The sequence below is a fragment of the Scatophagus argus genome, chromosome 23, assembly GCF_020382885.2.
Source record: "Scatophagus argus isolate fScaArg1 chromosome 23, fScaArg1.pri, whole genome shotgun sequence".
Lineage (NCBI taxonomy): Eukaryota > Metazoa > Chordata > Actinopteri > Scatophagidae > Scatophagus > Scatophagus argus.
Window position 1 is genome coordinate 4572298 of NC_058515.1, and position 20988 is coordinate 4593285.

Sequence of the window (20988 nt, forward strand, 5' to 3'; positions counted from 1 at the left end):
GTCATTTCAAATTGACACTCTGCTGTTGTGCTGTGTAATTATTTAACCGCCTGGGGAATAGCTCTCTGCCTTAACCAATAAATAATGACAAACACACATGCACAGAGACACACACATACACACTTGAAAACACAAAAGCACCTGTGCCGTGTTTTATTCTGAAACATGTTTAACATGTCTTTTACCATTACAGGGTCATTGTGTGTTTGCTTACCAGTGGCTGTCTAATTAAAGGTGTCTTTGTGCTCAGTGTGTCCGTCTAAAAGGGTGTACTTGACTAACATTGTGCAACAGCCATTCAGAATGTTCTATGTGCTTTCGCTGCTGAAAGGTCAACATTAAATCAGGGAGTTTGAGCATCAGGACCCAAACCCGTCATTCTTTCTATAGGTGTCCTCTTCTTTTGCCTGTGTCTTTTTTTTTTTTTTTTTTTTTTTTCTGGTCATATGGTTGGTGGAAAGGTCTGGGTCCTGTTCTTCAAACCGCAGAGGCCTTATTACTTCCACATTCCCTTTTTCCCTCCCTCCCTCCCTCCTTCTTCACCAGCTTCCACCCACCCAGCTCCCAAAATAAAAGTATAGGCTCAGGAAACAAAGGAGAGAGGGAGAGAGAGAGAGAAAGAGAAAGAGAGAGACAGGGACAGAGAGAATGAGGGGACCATTAAGTCCAGCCGTTTTCTTCTGCAGGGGGAGAGAAGGAAACCACGTCCAAAAACAAAAAGAAAAAACAGTTTTCTTTGATCTTGTGTCTTTTCTTGTGATAAATCTGTGTCTGTGATGCCTTTTGTTTTTGCTTTTGTACTCTTTTTAAAAGGAAAAAAAAGAAAGAAAAAACAAAACAATAAGCAACCATGAACTCTTGCTGATTTGTCCTTTTTGCTCTTTCTTCTTTTCTTTTTTTGATATTCTTTTTTTTTCCGTTTTTGCCAGTAATCTTTTTTGAATTTTCTCTTTTCTCTTTTTCCCCCCTTTTTTTCTTAACCCTAGGTCCGCTCACAAAAAAACACGATGAATCTTCAATGAACAAGCCTCGAGACGAAGGTATTTTTGTTGCATGTTTTTCCTTTTTTCTTGTTTTGAAGTCTTTTTGGGGGATGTGTTACACATACAGTAGAGTGGAAAAAAAACACATGCATACATGCACACACACACACAGAAGTCAAACATCTCTTGTGTGGGACTTTGGATATGAGATACGGATGTGTTGGTGTAAGTGTATGTGCTGACCCGCTGCAATTGAAAAGCTGTCTGTCCTATGCAAATGATTAGCCTTATGTAACCTTGGATGATCATAACGCCTGGCTAATGGAACCCAGATACCCTTCATTATAAAGTCATCTGCAGACATTTGTGTGTGTTTTCCACAAGTCCTTGTCTGGCTCTCAAACAAGAGAGAGAGAGAGAGAGAGAGAGAGAGCCTCGGACATCATCATCACCACCGCTGTGCCCTTGAAAACACATTGGCCAACTAACAGCATTGTCACTGAGCGACAAAGCACCTATTGAGACACACTTACACAATGAGGTGTATTATTATTGTGCCTCAATCCCCAGCTCAAGGATGAAATTACTATTGAGTAAGGACCTGCACAAATATTAGGCTAGCCTTATTCCAAGTCAGTGATGATAACATCAAATCAAGCAAGAAAAAAAAAATGGGGACATCCAAGGACACTTGTGCCCCGCTTTTGAAGATTTGGGTCTAATCGGCTGCTGGAATAAAGACACTGAACTCACAGCCTGCTGTTAATTTATCTCCTACCTGCAGCACATACACTGTGGAGGTGATTTTATCTGCACTTTCATCCCCCACCCCTACCCCACCCCACCCCCCTCCTGCCTTGTTCTTTTGGACTTGTTTCTTGGAGAAAAAGATGTCTGATGATATTTTGATACATATTTCTCTTTATGCTATTTTGAGGGTTGTGCTGCTGAATCTTTTTCTTGCTCCCTGATGCTCTTTGATTTGGGATATTTTTTTGAAGTTGGGAGTCGGAGGAAGTTTGACACGAGAGGATTTTCTTGGTGATCAAACGCACCGGCACAGACACAACTTTTTGAGCTGCCACAGTCAGCAAGCATTCGAAGCAGTCAAGCCCAGTCAAGACCCCGCCCAACCCCCACCCCCTCTAAATATGTATTACATCCCTGGAAATTGCTAATCCCATTATACTAACTCAGCAACACAGTCCCAACTGGAATTTGCATCAGTTACAGGGGAAAGACTGGAGAAAGATACAGTTGCTTAAAAAGTAATAGTGGTTCCTGTATAAGAATACACAAGCAGACAGCTGTAGATAGTCTCCTTTGAGACATCAGACATTAACAACTTGAACAAATACAAGTAACTTGTTCCCATAGGACAGATAGTGACAGTAACTTACTTGACATGACCAGAATTTTAGAAATACAGAGATTAGGACTTAAGTTGCTCCAGTCCAACCCCATCCATAGAGACTTAATCATTAAGTGGACGATAAGTTGTCTGAAAAGAGCAGTAATCAGCCTGTGCATGTTCTGATCATGTAAAAGTCTGTTTAGCTGTGAACACAAAATGTTTAGTATGTCACCATACATGACATTTCAAAGGTCCACATTCTAGAGGTAAAATTTAGCAAACAAAAAGGTTGAATACCTCCAGTTTATTTTAATATGTTTTGTGTATTTTGGCTAAAAAGAACTCAGAAAGGTGTGAATGGTGTATGCGCAGAATTTGAGACTAGAGTGCTGTTGTTACTTTCATCTGTACTGAAGGAGGAACGTTCCTCCATGTTGACCAGTTCTAGACGTGAACTGTTCCTCGGGTTGTTAAAATTCCCCTGAATTCCAGAGAGGAGAACATGAAAACTGGCAGCTGTGGCCCCACTGGTAATCACTGTGAAAATCTAATACATTACTGTAAAAGCATATAGATATTTTGATGCAAGTGTTTTGAACTATGCAGTCAACAAACATCACTTGTAACTTGCAACACCTGAAAATAGGTCCAGGTTTTTCTGTTTGTATTTTTTGATAGCCCTCTTCATTTAGATGCAAAATAAGTAAAGTATTAGTCAAGAAAGAATCCGAGACAAAAGGTCTGCTACTATACAAACAGTGCATTGTGTAAAAGTACAGTCACACAGCTCAATTGGCAGTTGTTTGACTTTTTGACCTTTAAGTTATACTGTTGGAAATGATTCATACAAATAATTCGGCCTGTGATATGTGCAGTTGGATTCCAAGCTGCTCCTGAGCGACGCAATATTGCCTGTCAAAAACCTGCAACTGTTTGAGTGGTTGCACAAATAAAGATTTCAGTGCAAGAAATCAGATTCATAGTACAGAAACTGTGCAGTAAAATGGGAAAATAAAGAAAAACCTCTCCTCGACAGGCTCTTTAATTGTTTTCCTAAACAACAAAATAAAATCTGAACGTGACACACGGAAAGAACCTAGAAAATACATGGCCAGCATTTATCTGATAACAGGATCTGGCTGCAACAATCACTTCATCCATTTCTTCCACCATTTTGTCCTCATTCTTTCAGCTGTGTATCAACAGCCTTTCCAAAGCCTTTGAAGCAGTATATTCTAGGGCATGCTGAAACCCATTCATGAGCCATTCTATTCAAGTTAAAAGCACACACTGTACACTCAAGAAGAGCAACAAAGAATTAAAGCAGCCTGCTCCACCCAACTAGATGAGTTGATTCAGCCGCATAGGCTCACTCTCTGCTCTGCATCAGCTATGAGAGCAAAGGGTCTATTGGGCCGCAGCGCTGCTCAGTGTCACTCTCTGGAAAGATTGATAGAGCTTACAGCACAGCTCTCTGCTTGTGTGTGTGTGTGTGTGTGTGTGAGGAGAGAGGAGAGGATTACAAACCAGAGCAAGATTGAGCTAAATCAAGACAGAGACAGGGAGAGTGTGCTGCTGTGCCATCCTGTGTGTCAGTTCTGATCAGAGACAAACCAGAGCCACCTGAGCCCCAAACCTGGAACATATTTCTGCCAGAAAACAATGTCGCCGCTCTCTGACACACACACACACACACACACACACACACACACACACACACACACACAATATAAACAGGGTCACCCAATACAAACACGTACATGTCCTTTAAAGGAAAAGCTCCATCAAAACCACATTGACAGACACAGATAAAATACAGTTAATAGCATTACAGTTTACACCAATTTGCATTAAGCAATGTGGTGCAGACAGAAGCTTAGAAAACATACATACATGCATATGTTTTTGGGACTGAAATCAATTGAGAATAAAAATCAGATGACGTGAGGATTTAAGAAAAAGAAAACAGTGCAATGTGTAGTTCTAAAGATTTTTGAGAATTCAGGCAGCTTTGGATACTTAAAAGATACTTCAAAGCGTTCAATTTGTGAGGATTTACTAACCATCGATTACTGGTCCCCAACTTCCAGACTATATGACTCTTAAACATAGGCATACCTGTGGTTAACGCTAGCAAGCTACAAAAAAAACCAAAAACAAACAAAAAAATATAACGGAAATAAGTAAGGTAAAAAAAAGACATGGAGAAAACAAAAGATTACACTGCTGTTTTTGCTTCTTTTAATATTGTAAAGATCATTTCTTCCATTATCCTGTCCAATACCTGACTGAACTGTTTATCATACTTTCGAGGCAAAATGTCGCTCATTTTTCAAACATGTAAATTATGTGATGGATCGATGGAGGCTTTGCCTTCTTCTAATAATGCAGTCAATTTTCTTCGTGACTAGTGATGATAAGAATATGAACCATCCAACTGGGTATTTAATTACTGTATAATATTGGGTATCATTCATCAAACAAAGCAGTGAAAGGTTTAGATTTACCTTGAATGATTCTGTTAGCCAGTGCTGCATATCTGATAATAAGGTAATAATGCCATTACGTTCCCAGAGAGCAGTGTTTATAGAATCACATGAATCACGAAAGTATAATGCTTATTGATCAGATGGAGCCCTTTCTTGTCTTGAAATGTACAACACAAATAAAGAAGGCAAGTTTATCCAGCATAAAGACCGAAATATAATAATGTGTGATGGATTCCTTGTAGTTTCCTAATCACAAGGGAAGCCAGTGTTTTCTAATAATCTAAATTTTAACTTGCAAAAGAAACAATTCCTTATTTATTGCAGACCATTTACAGGGAGATTAGGCCTACAGAATTTTTTAGGAGGATGTGCTCAAGTTATTTCTTTAATCAAAGGAGGCTGTGATGAGCTAAGCGAGTTTTAACCCATATGATATACAGCCTTTTATTCTACTTCACCTAAAAGACACAGAACTGTCCTGTAGATTTGCATAAAAGTTGGGCCTTTATTGTCTGTGGGCTTGTTGCTATGAGCAACATGCTTTGTTTATGGTGAAGCGATGCAGTTTTGGTCTTCAAAACTAATTTGCTTCAAAAAATGAATTGCTCCGACATTGTATTAGTACATCATAGTTACTTCTGATCTGCACACAAGACAATATTCAGCAGTAGAGAGACACCATGATTTGGGTCACATTAGTTCAGTGCAAGGCAATAAAGTCTGTCTCACCGAATAAAGTATTAGCCCAGTAACAATACGTGTGCAGCCTCTGTGATAAAAGCCTGCGGCAGTAATGTTAAGCAATTCTGCAATACGTGGAAGAAAAGCAAAAAAAAAGGGAGGAAGAGAAAAACGAACTATTGAAATAATTGTTTCAACACTCACTTATGATACTATAGTATGATATATGTTATTTTATGAGCTGTAATAGGGTTGGGCAATAAAACTTAATGGGGTGGCAACAAATATTGCATAAATATGACAATGAGCTTTTATTCGATATGGCTCGATCCAACAGCCTATCACAGAGCAGAACTAAACGTAACAGCAGAACGTCAGTCTGCAGTTTCTGGTTTGCACATAAAACTTTCCTCCCACAAAGAATTGTTTGAGTCACTGGCGGACTCAAGAGGGGAGACAGGGGGGCACTTGCCTCTGCTGGTGCCCCCATGTTTGAAAACACACCACACACTGCCTTGTACTATGCCTTGTACTGCCTTTATGGTAGATACTATGTGATAAAGTGCCCTCAAAGGTGGCCCAATATGCAAGACAACTCGATAAAGTGTCCTCAAGGATGCCTCACCAGTGGACAAAATGAGATGAAGTGCCCTATAGGTTAGTGTTACAGTGATAAAAAATGGCGTCAAGTACTTCCGGTAGAAAGAATGTGATGCGGTGCCATGTAAATCAGCCTAAATGCCGGAAAATTAGCTGGCCTCCATATGCCTAATAATGGTTAAGTAGTTATTAGCTGTTACTGTCACCATAAATGCATCATAACTTTCTATGCACTGGTGCCCTTTTAATTTCCTTTAAAAGGGCTCCTGCCCTCAGACACCCTGGGTTTACCATGGATTTGAGCTACAGGTGAAGAGAGAGGATTCAAACATGGATGTTGTCTGAAAAAGAAGGGAAAAAAAAGAATGAAAAAAATGAGTGGAACTGAGAAAAGTGCACAAAAGTGACTCTGTGTTGCTACCTATTGCATAAGGCCAGAGCTGAGTTCCTCTACACAGTGGACAACAGTGTAACTTCAGTGCCCACAGTGGACGGAAGGAAAGAGTTTAGGATATGTTTTGCTGGAGTCAGCAACAACACTAATCATTAACCATAAGTGCAGCAAAAGGGAGACAGCGTGATCAGGTTGTCAAGCTTCTGTTTCTTTCGCTCAGCCACAATTGTGACATTTGTTGACACGTTCCATCTTTTTTCATATAATTAGGAGCATCCAGGGAGATTCTCTCCTGCTAAATCTCTTCATTTCCTGTAGGCTTTTCCTGTAGACACAGTGTAATATTCGTTTACTGTACAATACACATTCTAACAGTCAAATCTCTGCGAAATACAAAAGGACAAGGAGGCCATGAGCAATCAGCAGTGAGAAATGTGGGGGGCGGCATCCATTCTATTATTTTCACCATTTGTACATTTTTATGCGCTGAGTACAAATTACTTTATAAGAGGATTTTTAATGGAATGAGGTTTGTATGCCAAAATATATTCTAAACCAATCCATGTTTGCACCAATAAATGTTTATATTATGTTCTGCTATTATTTACATTAATATACTACTCTACATTTTAACCAATGAACCCCTTCCTTACAGGGTTCGTTTGTTATCAGGATGCCCCTCAATCTGGCAGCATTAGTAAATGATATGATATATAATTTAATATATTGTTATTGATCAATACAGGGATAATTTTATTGTAGGTGTAATACATTTCACCCCGGTCTATTATATGATCTGATGCGATACGATATTGTGCTTCTAAATATCACTGATGACGCACATTATTATACATAAATCAAACAACAACTACCAGGAGTCTGTGTGTTTACTGCTCAGTCAAGCATTGTCAAGCATTCAAACTCATGTTTCTCACAATAAAGAAATTATTTAGATATTGTAAAGAGCATATTCTGAAACGAAATCCTTAATTGCACAGCAGGCAGGGTCTGGAAAAAAAACAGACCAAGCAAATTGTAAAAGTTTCCGTCCCTGCTGACCAAGGTATTCTCAAAGCAAAACAATGGTTCAGTATCAAACAGGCTTTTGACTAACTGCCCATAACACTGACTCTGCAAAAGGTGGTTCTCTGCTGGCAGGATGAGCGAGCGCTCATTACTGAATCAGCTTTTAATTAAGGTCTTTTAATTGAATGTCATATAATAACTAAAAACGGCACAGGTCTCTCAGGGTATTCCCAAGAAAAATGTATATCCTCGGCTGATAGAGATCATTCTGTAGTGGCTGAAGTCCAAAGAGTGAACGACGGGAAGAATAAACAAAAGACATAAAGAAATGGAGCATTTGTTAAAGTGATGTCAGCAGCTGAGGAAGTCAGGTCTCCATGGTTTGTGTGTGTCAGTGGCGAACTGGATGAAAGATGCCAGAGAGCCAGAGTGGCTTTATCAGAGAAACTCTTCAGCAAGAGACAATATAAGAAATTCTCTCTCCTGGATGGCAAGAGGGTAGATGGTGTGGAGGAATAATGGGAGTTGATGATCACAGCTGACCCTTCTTCGGATCACAGCTGACCCTTCTCACCCTGGACATGGACTCTTTGTGAAACTCCCTTCAGGCAGGAGGTTACGGTCCATTCGGACCAAAACCTCACGCCACAAGAACAGGTTCTTCCCCTGTGCTGTTAGACTGTTGAACACCAACTGACTAACATGCTGCGCTGCACCTTAGTCATTGATTTTGCTCATGTCATTATCCACCTGCTGTTCATTTGCACTGTTTACCTCACCCACTTGCACTATACTCCACCCTGCACTACCTCACTTTTGGACATATTTATTTTACTTATTTTATTTTGTGTTACCTTATTCTATTTTATTTTTATTTTATTTTATTCTTCCATTATATGTTCTATGTTCTATGTATGCACCAATCACCAAGACAAATTCCTAGTAATGTGAAACCTCCTCACTTACAATGGCAATAAAGTCTTTTCTGATTCTGATTCTGATTCTGACAGGCACAGGCTTTTGTCTCCACTCTGTTTTGTCTGTTTTTCTCAGCTTCTTCCCTTTTTTGTTCCACTCCTCCACTCCTCCTCCTTCTTCTTTTCCTCCTCCTCCTCCTGCTCCTCTTGCTGTCTTTCTGTATTATATGGTGTTTCCACTGTAGTTATAACTCCGCTAACAGATGCTGGCCTCTGGGCAATGCACCATCTCTCCATGTCGGCTTCTCTGTTCGTGCTCTCAGATGTTCCCATTCACTCTAAAACACTTTCCCCTATCACAGTACTCGCTCACAATCTCTCATTTTGGAAAACAGCGCCATGCGAGGACAGAGAGTTGACACGTTCCATCTTTTTTCATATAATTAGGAGCATCCAGGGAGATTCTCTCCTGCTAAATCTCTTCATTTCCTGTAGGCTTTTCCTGTAGACACAGTGTAATATTCAGTTTACTGTACAATACACATTCTAACAGTCAAATCTCTGCGAAATACAAAAGGACAAGGAGGCCATGAGCAATCAGCAGTGAGAAATGTGGGGGGGCGGCATCCATTCTATTATTTTCACCATTTGTACATTTTTATGCGCTGAGTACAAATTACTTTATAAGAGGATTTTTAATGGAATGAGGTGATACAGGGACAAGACTGAGAAGTATATCGAAAAACGGTAAAAGGAGAATGGATAAAAAAATCAGTAGGAGCAGAAAGAGAGCAAACGAAGCAGAACTGAACAACTTCCCTGTTTGTAAATGCTAAATAAGACAACAAAACAGGACAGTGTGGTGCAGAAAACCACACTGGCATGACAAAGGACAGAATAACACACTATGGCTCGGCACAGGACAAAAGAGAACCCGGCAAACAACGGAGAAGTATCTTCTGCAGGAAAGGATCAACAGTAATGTCAAACCAACTTTATTTTAACGTTGCTGCAGAGATTCAATCTCTCGTCTCTTTCTATCACTCCATCTCTCTGTGGGCCTGTTGGTTATTTGCTGCTGAAGCTCCTGGCCTCCCTATTACCTCCACGCTCAGCCCACGTCATGTCAAGGCTGTGTCAATATCATGTCGAATACACCTACTGCATCGCATGCTGACAGATAGTATTTTACTGAGCTTGAAACCCTTTGGCAAGATAAAGGAACTGAAGAGGAGTGAACGGAGGGAGGCTGAGGGAAAGATGGAGATGAAAAGGATCGGAAGGTACCCGGAGATAGAGAGGGACAGTGGGTGAGAAAGAAAGAGACGGGGAAAAGAGAGAGCTAGTTGGCACAGTGTCGCCTGTCAGCTAGCTTAGCGCTTGGGAAAAAGCTCAGCACAGTTTTTTTTTGTTTTGCACTTGGCTGGGTTTATTGCCATGTGTAATGGCTATAAGGGACTGAGGGAAGCAACAGTGAAGGCTGGCTCAGCTCCTCTCCCACTCCTGGAACTCGTTGAATACCCCAGTGCTGGCTTTGAGCTAGTCAAGAGCTGTTATGGGTCTATTTAATCCAAATCAATAAACTTTAAAGTGCTCACTGAAACAAATGAAGTTTGGAATTGTCAAATTGTATTGCAGGGAAGACCTCCCAGCAGGCACTAGTGAGATCAGCAGCATTAGTGAAGCATTGCGGAGTTATACTCTTGGTTAATGCTCACATGCACAGTTTTGAAAGCTAAAATGTACATTCAAGCATGGAGTGTGTGAAAGGAGTAGCTGCACATTTAAATATGTGACTCTCACTGAAGCAAGAAGTGTGAAATGAGAACAACAACAAAAGTAAGCAAGTACTGTGTACTTCTACCTATTTCGGTGGCAAGTAGCAAGAACAGGTCTGATGTATTGCAAGTGGATGGGGGGTGATAATCCATGACAGCTGCCCTCCTCAATGGCTCACTCTGCTATTTATATCCATGTTTTCCATTCCCATAATGCTGTATTGGAAATATTGTTGCAAACATTTTTGAGAGAATATTTGCACTATTAGGGTAGCTAGTGGGATGGATATAGAGGTGATGATACAGTGTGTGATGAAGGAGGCTTTACAGCAGGCTTCGGCTGTGGACACATGCCTGACTTTTTGGTCACTTGTTAATAATCACCCTCTTTCAACACCCAACAATGTGTGGGTACATTGTTGGGTGTTGAAAGAGGAAAGCTGAGAATTAAGGTTTGGAATGCAGATAAAGAGGTTTGCTAATAATAATGTGAGGATTTTATTTGATGGTATTATTTCAAAACATAGTAGTGTTATAATTCCCTTTCTTTTCTTTTGAATTGCTAAATAGGGGTAAAACCTCTTTGAGCAGCTTAGTTAGGATAGGGTCTAAGAGGCATGTTGATGGTTTAGACGGAGAGATTAGTGAATTGAGTTGATGAAGGGCAATGGGAGAAAAGCAGTCAAGATAATTGTCTGGTCCTACAGCTGTTTCCAAAGCTTCTGCATTTGAAGGTAGGTCAGTACCAGTTGAGAGTGTCAATAAAAATGGTTATAAAATCATTGCTCTTAAGGGTTACAGGAATGCAAGGTAATCTCAGATCGGTCTGCTCCAAGGTTTCTGCCTTCTTAAAGGAAGTTTTTCCTCACCACTGTCGATAAGTGCTTTCTCATGGGGGTTTTGTTTGGTTTCTCTAAAAATCAAATTATAGAGTTTGGTCTAGACCTGCTCCAACTGGAAAGCATCATGAGACAACTGTCATTGTTATTTGGAGCTGTATAAATAAATTGAATTGAATTGAAAATTTAATTTGTATTTGACAAAAGTTGTTATTCCCCTTTGCGGGACAAATAAAGGGTTTTTTTTTATCTTATCTTACCTTATTTATATTTAAACATTACTTTGATATGTGATGATGTCTGAGTACCTTGATTATTAAGTAAACAGTTTAAAATAATTGTATGTGGTGTTATCAAAGTAAAGTTATTACATTACAGTCGCAGTTGAAATGCTGTTTATAAATGTTAAAGTTTCAAATACAAAAATCAAAAACAGGAAACGATGCAATTCGATGCAGTGGTGTGACTGTGATGTATATAAAGGGATGGGCCAGTGGAAGTATTCTTGGCAGGTACAACATTTATTTACTAGGGGCCTAGAAGTTTATTTTTGGCTCTTGATCATCACAGGATACACATGCAGTGAAGTGGGACTTCCATCAGCCTTTTTCGTTTAGTTGCATGGATACAGGGAAAATGTGGGTGTGGCGAATCTAAGTTGCGAAAACCAGTCAGAGCTGAAGGTCTGACAGCTCTGTAGAAGAGGTAGAATTTGCTATTCCGCCATCAGATTAACTGTCAGAACAGGCGAGACGAGATAAATGGCTGCTGATAATCCATATCTCCCCCGTGGTGACATGGAGCGCAGACTGGAAGATCTCCACACATGTAAGAAATGTTTGATTACAGAGGAACGACTGCATGCCCACATACCCCGTGGTGAAACGGAGCCAGGCTTTTGGTAACGATGTTGTCCCAGAGATCACAGCACAAACTGAGTGCCTGCTGAGGAAACACACGTTCTCATACAGCACTGACACACACAGCAGCAAAGTTGAATCCTTGTACACACATGCAGCTTTAATGTGACATGTGGTGCAAAGTTGCTTTGTTGAGCTACAAAACTCACTCACTGCTTTTTCTCAGGGTGTGTTGTCTCTTTCTGGCTTTGTACTCGTTGTGTTTGTGTGTTTTACCCTGGATTGTAATGTGACTGTTGGAGTAGCATTCCAGTCAAGGAATTATCTTTATATATGAGATGCAGAGTGGTGAGAAGTTGCAAAGCTGCCAGCACTACTAAATGGGAACACTGGTGTCTCACTGGAGAGGACAGCAGAGACTCTTGACGCCAAATCTATTGTTTCTCTCCTTCCCTGTCTTGAACGACAATACATCCATAAGCAAACACACTCTACAGCTCTCATAGCAAAATGTGTGTGTCACTTGTATGTTCTTCTGTTACAGACAAACTGTTACTTAAACCCTGAAGCAAGGAAACAAATCATGAACAATCAATCAGAGCAAATTATGCAAATGAGCAGAACACTGACTGCAGTTTGTCTTTGTATTTATCTCTTCATCTAGGGTAGAATATATTTTTCAAGTACATTTTGAAATGTGAGTGTGATGTGGATGTATTGCATGTTTAGAATTTGTAATTTTTGTGTGTGGATTTAATGTCCGTGTATTTGTATGTGAAGACCCTAAAGTATATCTATATGGGGGGAATTGACCCCAGTCTGTCAGTCAGACCTCACAGCAACACACACTCATTGAATCCCAATTAGACCCCAGACACCCTGTGAAACCAGGGCAGCAAAAGGCAGCCTGGTAATGGCTAGATCGTTATGGGAGGGAGGGGGGTACAGAGGGCAGAGAGAGGGAAGGAGGGAGGTGGACTGGGCATAATGAAAGGTTGCATGAGGACAGATGAGGAGGAGCGTTTGAATGTGGTTCATCACATTTTATTCACAGACATACGCAAGTGGGCAAGTATAAAGGGAAAGAAATGTGCATGCGTTTATATTTCTACACACATGACAGCCTTTCATTGAGAGCCATTTCTTACTTTAAAACAAGAGTAGCGCTAAACCTTTGGCCAGTTCATAGTTGTCAAAAGAAAAACATCTTATCTCCAAGCCCTCCACACTCCTTACTCAAATCAGATCCTAATGTTCATTTCAGATTTATTCCTTAACTCAGGATCAAACCTAATTCAGTTTTTATGGATGTAAGACCTGTGAAAATACGATACATACAGTATACTTTATAGTAAAGTAGACTTTATGCAATAAAGAGCAATAAAATTACAATATTAATTTTTAATTTTGCTATGAATAGTGATTTTTAATCATATGCAAACACTCATATGATAAAAACGAGGGTATCTTGTTACCAGTCAAGCATGAAGAATGTGGACGTAAATAAAAGCAGAAGGTAAGGAAAAGGAGGGAGGAAGGAAGGAAGGAAGAGGAGAGGGGTCAGTTGAAGTCCAAAAGGCTTAAGGTTGAAAGAAAAGGATGTGGAAAATAGAAGAGAAGAAAACTGTCATGAGGGGGAAAGAGAAAGGCAGCAGTGGGAAAAGCAAGGACAATGCCTGTGTTTGTGTCGTCTTTGTGACTGTGGTATTTTGGAGGACAGAGGAGCTGTGTGTGTGTGTGTGTGTGTGTGTGTGTGTGTGTGTGTTCGCTTCCCCATCCACTCAATTTGTGGAATTGATCCGCTCCCTAATAGTGAGCAAAACAAAAAGTCAGCCTAATCCAACCATTATTTATAACACAGATGGGAGAGAGAAGAGGGCGAGAGAGATAATTTAACAGTAGACGTGCCACAAAATCCTATGACAGAGAGATGAGAAAAAAGATAGAGGAAGACTAATAGAGAGAGAGAGAGAGAGAAAGGAAGACCAGTCTGCAATTGGAATAAAAACAAGTGAATGCGCTGAGCTCTCGAGCTGCGGTATGAAAGAGGTTACAAATAGACTCTCGCAGCGAGAGGCCAGCCAGTGGTAGATTAAGACAGAGGGAGAAAGAGCGAGAGATGAAAAGAAAGTGGGGTATCACTGAGAAAATGGAGATCAGAAAACAAACAAGTGGAGAAGATGAGACGGGTCGGGATAGTGGTGACTGCTGGAGGCCGAGCGCGACGAGTGAAAGATAAAGAAACGTGAGGTAGATCGAGAGCAACGGGAAGCCAGATAGGGAGAGGAGAGAGCACTTGCTGGTGGCAGGAGTGCGAGGCAAACAAGTGCTGTGAGTAGAGCGAGAGAGAGAAGAAAGAGCGATAGATGGACAGAGAAAATTAGAGAGGAGTACTTGTGATTTTGGAGCTGTTATTGAGTCTAATAAGAGCATGTTGTTGTGAGACAGACCAGGGCGGCTATTCTTATTCCCCGTGGCCCTACTCGTCTTTTTTCCTCTCCCTCGCTCTGCTTCTTTTTTACCTCGCCCACACTTAATCTGCTGAGGGAAAGAAGAGGCACTGCTTTCTGATTTGGGGGAAGTTGAAGCAGAAAGGAGGCGCTGAGCTCAAAATACAAAGGAGTAAAGGGTGCAGATGTCTCGGCACGTTGCGGCAGCCTCAGTGAGAAGTAGCTCTTTATGTCTAATTGCTTAACAAAGAAGTTTTTTTCTCTTTTTTGGGGGGGGGGGGGGAGTGGTGACTGCTTCTCTGGTATCGGAAATGTGATTTCCTGTCATTAAACCTAGTGAAAAGCAAGTTTTAGCAACATTTGTGTATAATAGCAGTGATAATTGTCACGCAGTACTAGATAGATACTGTAGACACATCACACACCTTTGAGCAGGAGCTGTTTACTTATTTTTGGGCTTGGGGGGGGTGTTGCTGTTCAGATCTTCGGAAGCATATTGAGCTGTGAGGTGGTTGTTTGCTTGCTGTCGCAGGCAGTGAAGTTGGTGTAGACAGAGTACAAACAGAACAGCAGCAAGGATCATCCTGACTCCATGCTGGTCCCCACAGCCCCAGTGTCATAAGCTCATGCAGACAGAGAGAACAGAGGCAACAGGAGCAGCGCTTGGTGTGTGTGCTGACTGTGCATGTGTGTGTGTGTGTGTGAGCTTCTTCAGTCTTTGCACCAACCAGTGTGGAGGTGGTAGAGCTTTTATTTCTTTTGGAATTTTGTTGTTGTTGTTGTTGTTCTTTAGCAGAATTGGGAATTTTCTTGTTATGACAAACACAGTGCATGGAAAATTAAGTATTCAGTCTTTATGTTCCACTCAGACATACATGCATGTACATACTGAAAGCCTTGTCTTTGCTTTACATCAGCATCTTGGTCTCATACGTAACTGCCAGTCCCATCAACAAAACTAAATTTAAGTCCTTACTAAAATCTGCATGCTATCCAGTTAGCTCCATTGGACAGCCACAACATTAAAACCAATTGTTTAATATGTTGCTACTAAAACAGCTCTGAATGTCATGTTAAGGGACACACAACTTCTGAAGGTATTTCTGAAGGTATTTTTCCACCAGCATTGGAATGTTGGGTCCTTCAGGTCCTGTTCATTGAGAGTTGGGCCTCCACGTGGGAGATCCCACCTGGTGGGAGGGTGGAGCACACAGATTCTCAATCATTTTGGGATCTGGGTGGTCTGCAAGCAGTCGCTGCGGTCCTTGAGACGTTCCTGAGCTGTTTTCAAAATGCGACGGTGTACATTGTCCAGTTGGGGTGAGGCTGCTGCTGACTGGAAGAGTCGTTGCTTTGCGGTTGGTGTATTTGATCTTCAATGTTGTTTAGGTGCGTGGTGTGTGTCAAAGAACATCCATGTGACTGACAGAACCCAAGGTTTCCCCGCAGAACATTGCACTGTAAACAGATGATTGTTATTCACCTCAACTGTCAGTGGTGTTATTGCTGTTGCTGCCCAGTGTATATACATATAGGTCTCATATATATATGTTTATGTCCCATTGATTTTTACAAGCATAAACACATAGCAAAGCTTTCCTTTCATGTATCCATTCTACTTGCCACATGCCATATGTCCATGAACAGAACAGAAAGCAGAGGCAGTCAGTGGTACATCAAACGGTGTTTGCAGGGGGGTTTATAGACTTCCAATAGACCTGCGTGGTGCAGAAAGCGTTGTAATAATCATTTACAATGCAATATAATTGTTAATTATCTTTATAAAATTATACATACTTTAATCAGGGTCTTAACAGGCTACAAAGTATACTGAATCTGACACTTGAGAGTCAGCATTCGAACGTTGGAATCCAAGACACAGCATCCCAAAGGATATTTTCTTCTTTTGTCTGTGTGAGTACTCAACTGAAACAAGTATCCAGTACAAATACTTTTTAAGAGTATGAGTATGATCCAGGTGTCGAGATCCATACTCATGATGAAAGGAAAATTCTTATTGAGTGGCTGACTGAAGTTTATTCATTCAAGTTTATATAAAACATAAATAAATAAATAAAAGTTCTGTAAATATTTTTCTCTCTCTTGTGATCAGACGCATTGATCTGAGGCTGTTCTGGAAAAAGTTTTCTAGTAAATTATAAATACGGATAATATATAACTTTTGGTTAATCCATATCAATTTCAGATTTAAATGAACAACTTTCTCACCCAGTTCTGGTTTAAGCACCTCCCCTTGTGAGTACAGATGGAGATATGATTTATTTAGTTTAGTGAACAAACGCAGATTCAGACACTCACTCCTATCTATGTTGTATGTTGGGTTTGATCCCCTGAAAGCGTATTTTGTGAATGCTGTCTAGCAGCTAATTGTCAAATGTCGAATGTCAAAGCTCTATGTGAGCACTTGAATGCACCGTTGGGAAAGCAGTACATGATATTAACTACTACTTCTATGGTGCCACAATGTAAGTTTGACAAAAATTTTAAAAAAAAAAGCAAAACTAAAAAGATAAATAGAAGGGACATGATGTCTGTTGTGATGAATGACCTTTTTAAAGCAAGTTAAACATCTTTGTTTGTTTGTGTTTTTTCATTTTGTATTGATATCAGATGCAACATGTCAGTTATTCTTGCCAAAAATGTTACTTTCCATGGAAAAGCTAGTTCCTCGTATTTGCAGCTGGTTATCACAGACATTATAATACCAGAGCCTGGACACTTACTTGTCCTAGATAAAATCAGTATGGCCTTTGCTTTGATCCATTGTGCGCTAACGATTCAGCCTTAGCTCTGCTCAGAGGCCTATAGGCCTGCTCTGCTGCTCTGCATCTCATCAGATCCCATTCATCACCCTGTGTCTATATCCACCTCCAGCCCTCTATCACATCAGCCTGCCACTGACCTCCTACTAACATCCCCCATACATACACACACACACACACGAGAGAGTCTCTCTCTCTCTTTCTCTCTCTCTCTCTTAATTGAAATAATACTGTACTTTTTTTTTTAATGCAGTTCACATTAGGTTGCTCACATCTTCCTCAAGTCCTTGAGATCCTTGGTGATTACTGGCTTTATTTTTGACTAAAATCAAGTCACCAAACATCTTAATCCAAATACAGATACATTAATAATATTTGATAGATAATAAATATACAAACAAGAGTGTTTTCTGTCATCCTGGTTCATTAAAAATGTAATATATTTTTGTTAACCTTACATATAATTTTTTTAATATTGAAATGACACTTTTTTTTAAAATGTCTTCTTAATGAGGAGGATGAGCCCCATTCCATAATATATAAATTTGTATAACCTCATATTTATTAAATGTTTCCAGTACTTCATGACCAAAAATGCAGGTCTCATTCCCAAATGTATACCTTCCATTACACAGTTACAATATTTTCACCACTCAGAAACCTTTCTGTTAATTGGAATGCTAGTACAATGAACCTTTGTGTATTTGCACACAGATGACAGTTCATCATTTGCTGTGAGGAATTTCCCTGTTATTACAGCTTGGAACCTCAGCGTAAAAGGTCAATATTTATCTCTACCTCACACCCACATGTGCTTGTGCACACACACTAGCCTGACCTCTCCATACTAATGAAAATGAAGATTGAAATGGTGGAAAAAGTTGAGGCTGCATAGGAGAAACGAAAATGCTAATTTGGAGAAGGTGTAAAAGCCTGTGTGCTCCGTTATTCTCCCTTGAGTTGTCGTTTCACCCCAACATGATTCAATTTCTTTTTAATTATGACTCTTCTGTAAAGAGACGCTTCCATCTCTCCATGCTCAGTTTAACATATGGGAAGATGATATCTCAGCAGGCTCCTGCGCTCTCTGTTCTGTGAAGGTTTAATATATTCTTCTTAAATGCTGTGTCCTCCACGCCAAGCCTTCTAGCATCTCTCTGCTGGTGTAGCTCCCAGAGAAACCGGGTTAGACAGGCTGTGGTTGAGGTTAATCCTTGGTTTGCTCTCAGATGTTACTCAAAAAAAAAATCTTCTAGTAAAATATGCATGTACAACCTAAAGCTTTTCATCTGACATTCTTCAGTTGTACCACTTAGGTACATACGAGTCGTTCCTCTGCATCTCTGCTGGAGCTGTCAGTTATTGCCGACAGCAGACATCAGTTCTCGTAAAATTGTTCTAATAAAATCAACACCCGACAGTGACGCACACAGCGCAGCGGACCGCGCTTCATCCCCGTGACTAATCAGTCAGTTGATAATGCGGTTGGAGACGAAGGACCCCACGTCTCATCAGGAGACCAGAGGGTGGCGTCTCAGAGAGCAACCGGTGGGCGGTGTGTTAAACTGCAACACTCAACACAAGTTTAGGCCTAATCGTTTCATTGTCTCCGTTCTGCTTGAAAGGATCAGCAGCCACGCTAAGCTCCTCGGGGTACCAGCCCTCAGCTGTTCTCTGCCATCATGCTTTGTCTTTGTTGTTGTTTGCTGAGCAGAACCAGTGTTTTCACTGGCATTGTTTGGTTATTTGATTTTGCTCACCTTTTCAATTTTGGTCTTTATTCTCATGTCTGTTAACACTGAGGTGCTGTTATAACTCTGATAAAGGAGCAGAGCCTTATTGCAAGCCTGCCAGCTATTTATAATTTGTCGTCAGCTGTAATTCACATCTTTCTTTGTTGAGATTTAACTAGCAGCAGTGGTGGTAATTGTTGTAATGCCGCAATGGAAAAATACTCTGTCACATCTAAAAGGCCTGTAATGTGAGTCAGTGGCAGCGTCAGTTGCCAGTGGCAGTAACTTCACACTGTAACACTGAAAATGCAACTTTGATGTGGTTGTGGGAGATCCACCAGTGATCAGTGTGGCTGATATCAGTTAGATACAGTTAGAAGCAGGAAATGCTTTTCCTACTTTGCTTTATGCACTTTTTCAATTTCCACATGCACTTATAAAGTTTTTTTTTGTTTTTTTTTGCGCTTGACTGAGCAGTACAATAAGATGGACACAGATGATCAAACAAGTGACAACACCTGGAGGGACAAAACAATCTGATCAGAGTGAAGTGATGATGAGCTGTAACCTTAATCAAATCAATGCATCAAACAAACAGAAATGCCATATTTGCATCACCTTGTTGTCCACAGCTTCAGGTTAGACTGATGCTCATCTCGTTGCATCATCATCACCATCATCTGCCACTGGCTGTTCCATCACAGTGAAGCAATCAGTGAATCTTTGGCCAATTTTGTAGGCTTTTTTTTTTTTTTGGGGTTGGTTGTAACCCTGACTAGAACAGTAAAGTACGTGCATGCATTTCCTGTGAGCGTGTGAGCACATGAACCCCGTGTGATAATGGTAGAATCTGCCAACAGCAATGAAAACTACTGTATAGAGAGGCAAATGTAAATACACTGAATGGCTATTGCAGAGAAATGTTTACTATAAATAATATGAAAATGTATAATGGGATTATTCAGCATTATTTTTAAAGTATACTATCAAAGTAAAACTAAGCGTTGTGTAACATAAAGGCCCCTTACTGAATGTGAACATGACATTATCAACACTTTCTCACACTGCTGGACTGTCAGACTACATTAAGATTTATCATGACCGAAAAGACCAGATTGTCACTGATGAATAAATAAATTAAACTTTTGATGTGAACCAGTAGCTACAGGACCATAACCAAAGTGGCAAAACATGCGATAGTCATTTGAGTAAAATTACTTTGTAATTGTACTTAGGTACTGTTAAAACAAGCAAAAAAAGAAAAACAATCCAACACATGCTAACAAAAATATTTTAATCCAGGATGAAGGAAAAAACAAAATCTTAAAAATCTAAGGTTAATGAAAAACCATACCAACCATTTGGACATGTTGTAAACATGAAAAGCAAATGATGTACCACAAGTTCTCCCAGTGGAGCCAATGATCTGATTTCTTTTTTGATGCATCTCGCTGCATAATATTTGCATGTTATTTTTAAGAAGATAAATGACGGAACCCTATAGGACTCTTGGCATTTCTTTAAGCTTTAAGAAAGGAGTTCATCCCACATGGGGATCACATGTGACTCCTTAATCTTGGAACCTAACCACCCATCCATCTGAGGGCATTGCATGCTAAACTTTTGTTGTGGTAGAAACAAAACAAGGCCAGAGGCAGAAGGAAACAGAAAGCCTGAGACAGAGAAGACAGGGAAGACAGGGAGTGAGAGCAAGAGCTTGTAGCCCCTGAGGGCCTCAGTCCTGTCTGTCACTGTGCCAGAACGATTCGCCCTGTAACTGATCCATGGACACAGAGTCTACAGGTCAACTGTGACAGCCTGCTTGGTGTGTGTGTTTATCTCTTATGTGGGTGTGGGTGGGTACATCAGTGCATCTGCATCATGTCTCCCGTGATGCCAGTTGCTGTCAGTCTTCATCTCCTGATGCAGAATGCAGAGATGCTTGCATAGGAAGTGTGCATGTGGCCATTTGCCGCTAATGAAACGAGACTCAGGTAGAGATGAGGCAAAGGGGGCGTCACGAGGTTAGAGATGCGCAAGAGCAATATGTTGCCGCGGCAACAGTCAATGAGACTTTGTCCACGTGAGAGTGGTTCATGTA

The 20988-nt window shown here is 40.5% G+C and overlaps 1 protein-coding gene across 1 annotated transcript in view; it reads left to right on the plus strand.

The window, feature by feature from the left end:
• nlgn2a (neuroligin 2a) overlaps positions 1-20988 on the plus strand; it is a 166253-nt gene that overhangs the window by 83308 nt on the left and 61957 nt on the right. The window contains exon 3 of the mRNA XM_046380881.1: positions 987-1040. Coding sequence (XP_046236837.1) covers positions 987-1040 — 54 coding nt within the window. The remainder of the gene's footprint in view (positions 1-986; positions 1041-20988) is intronic.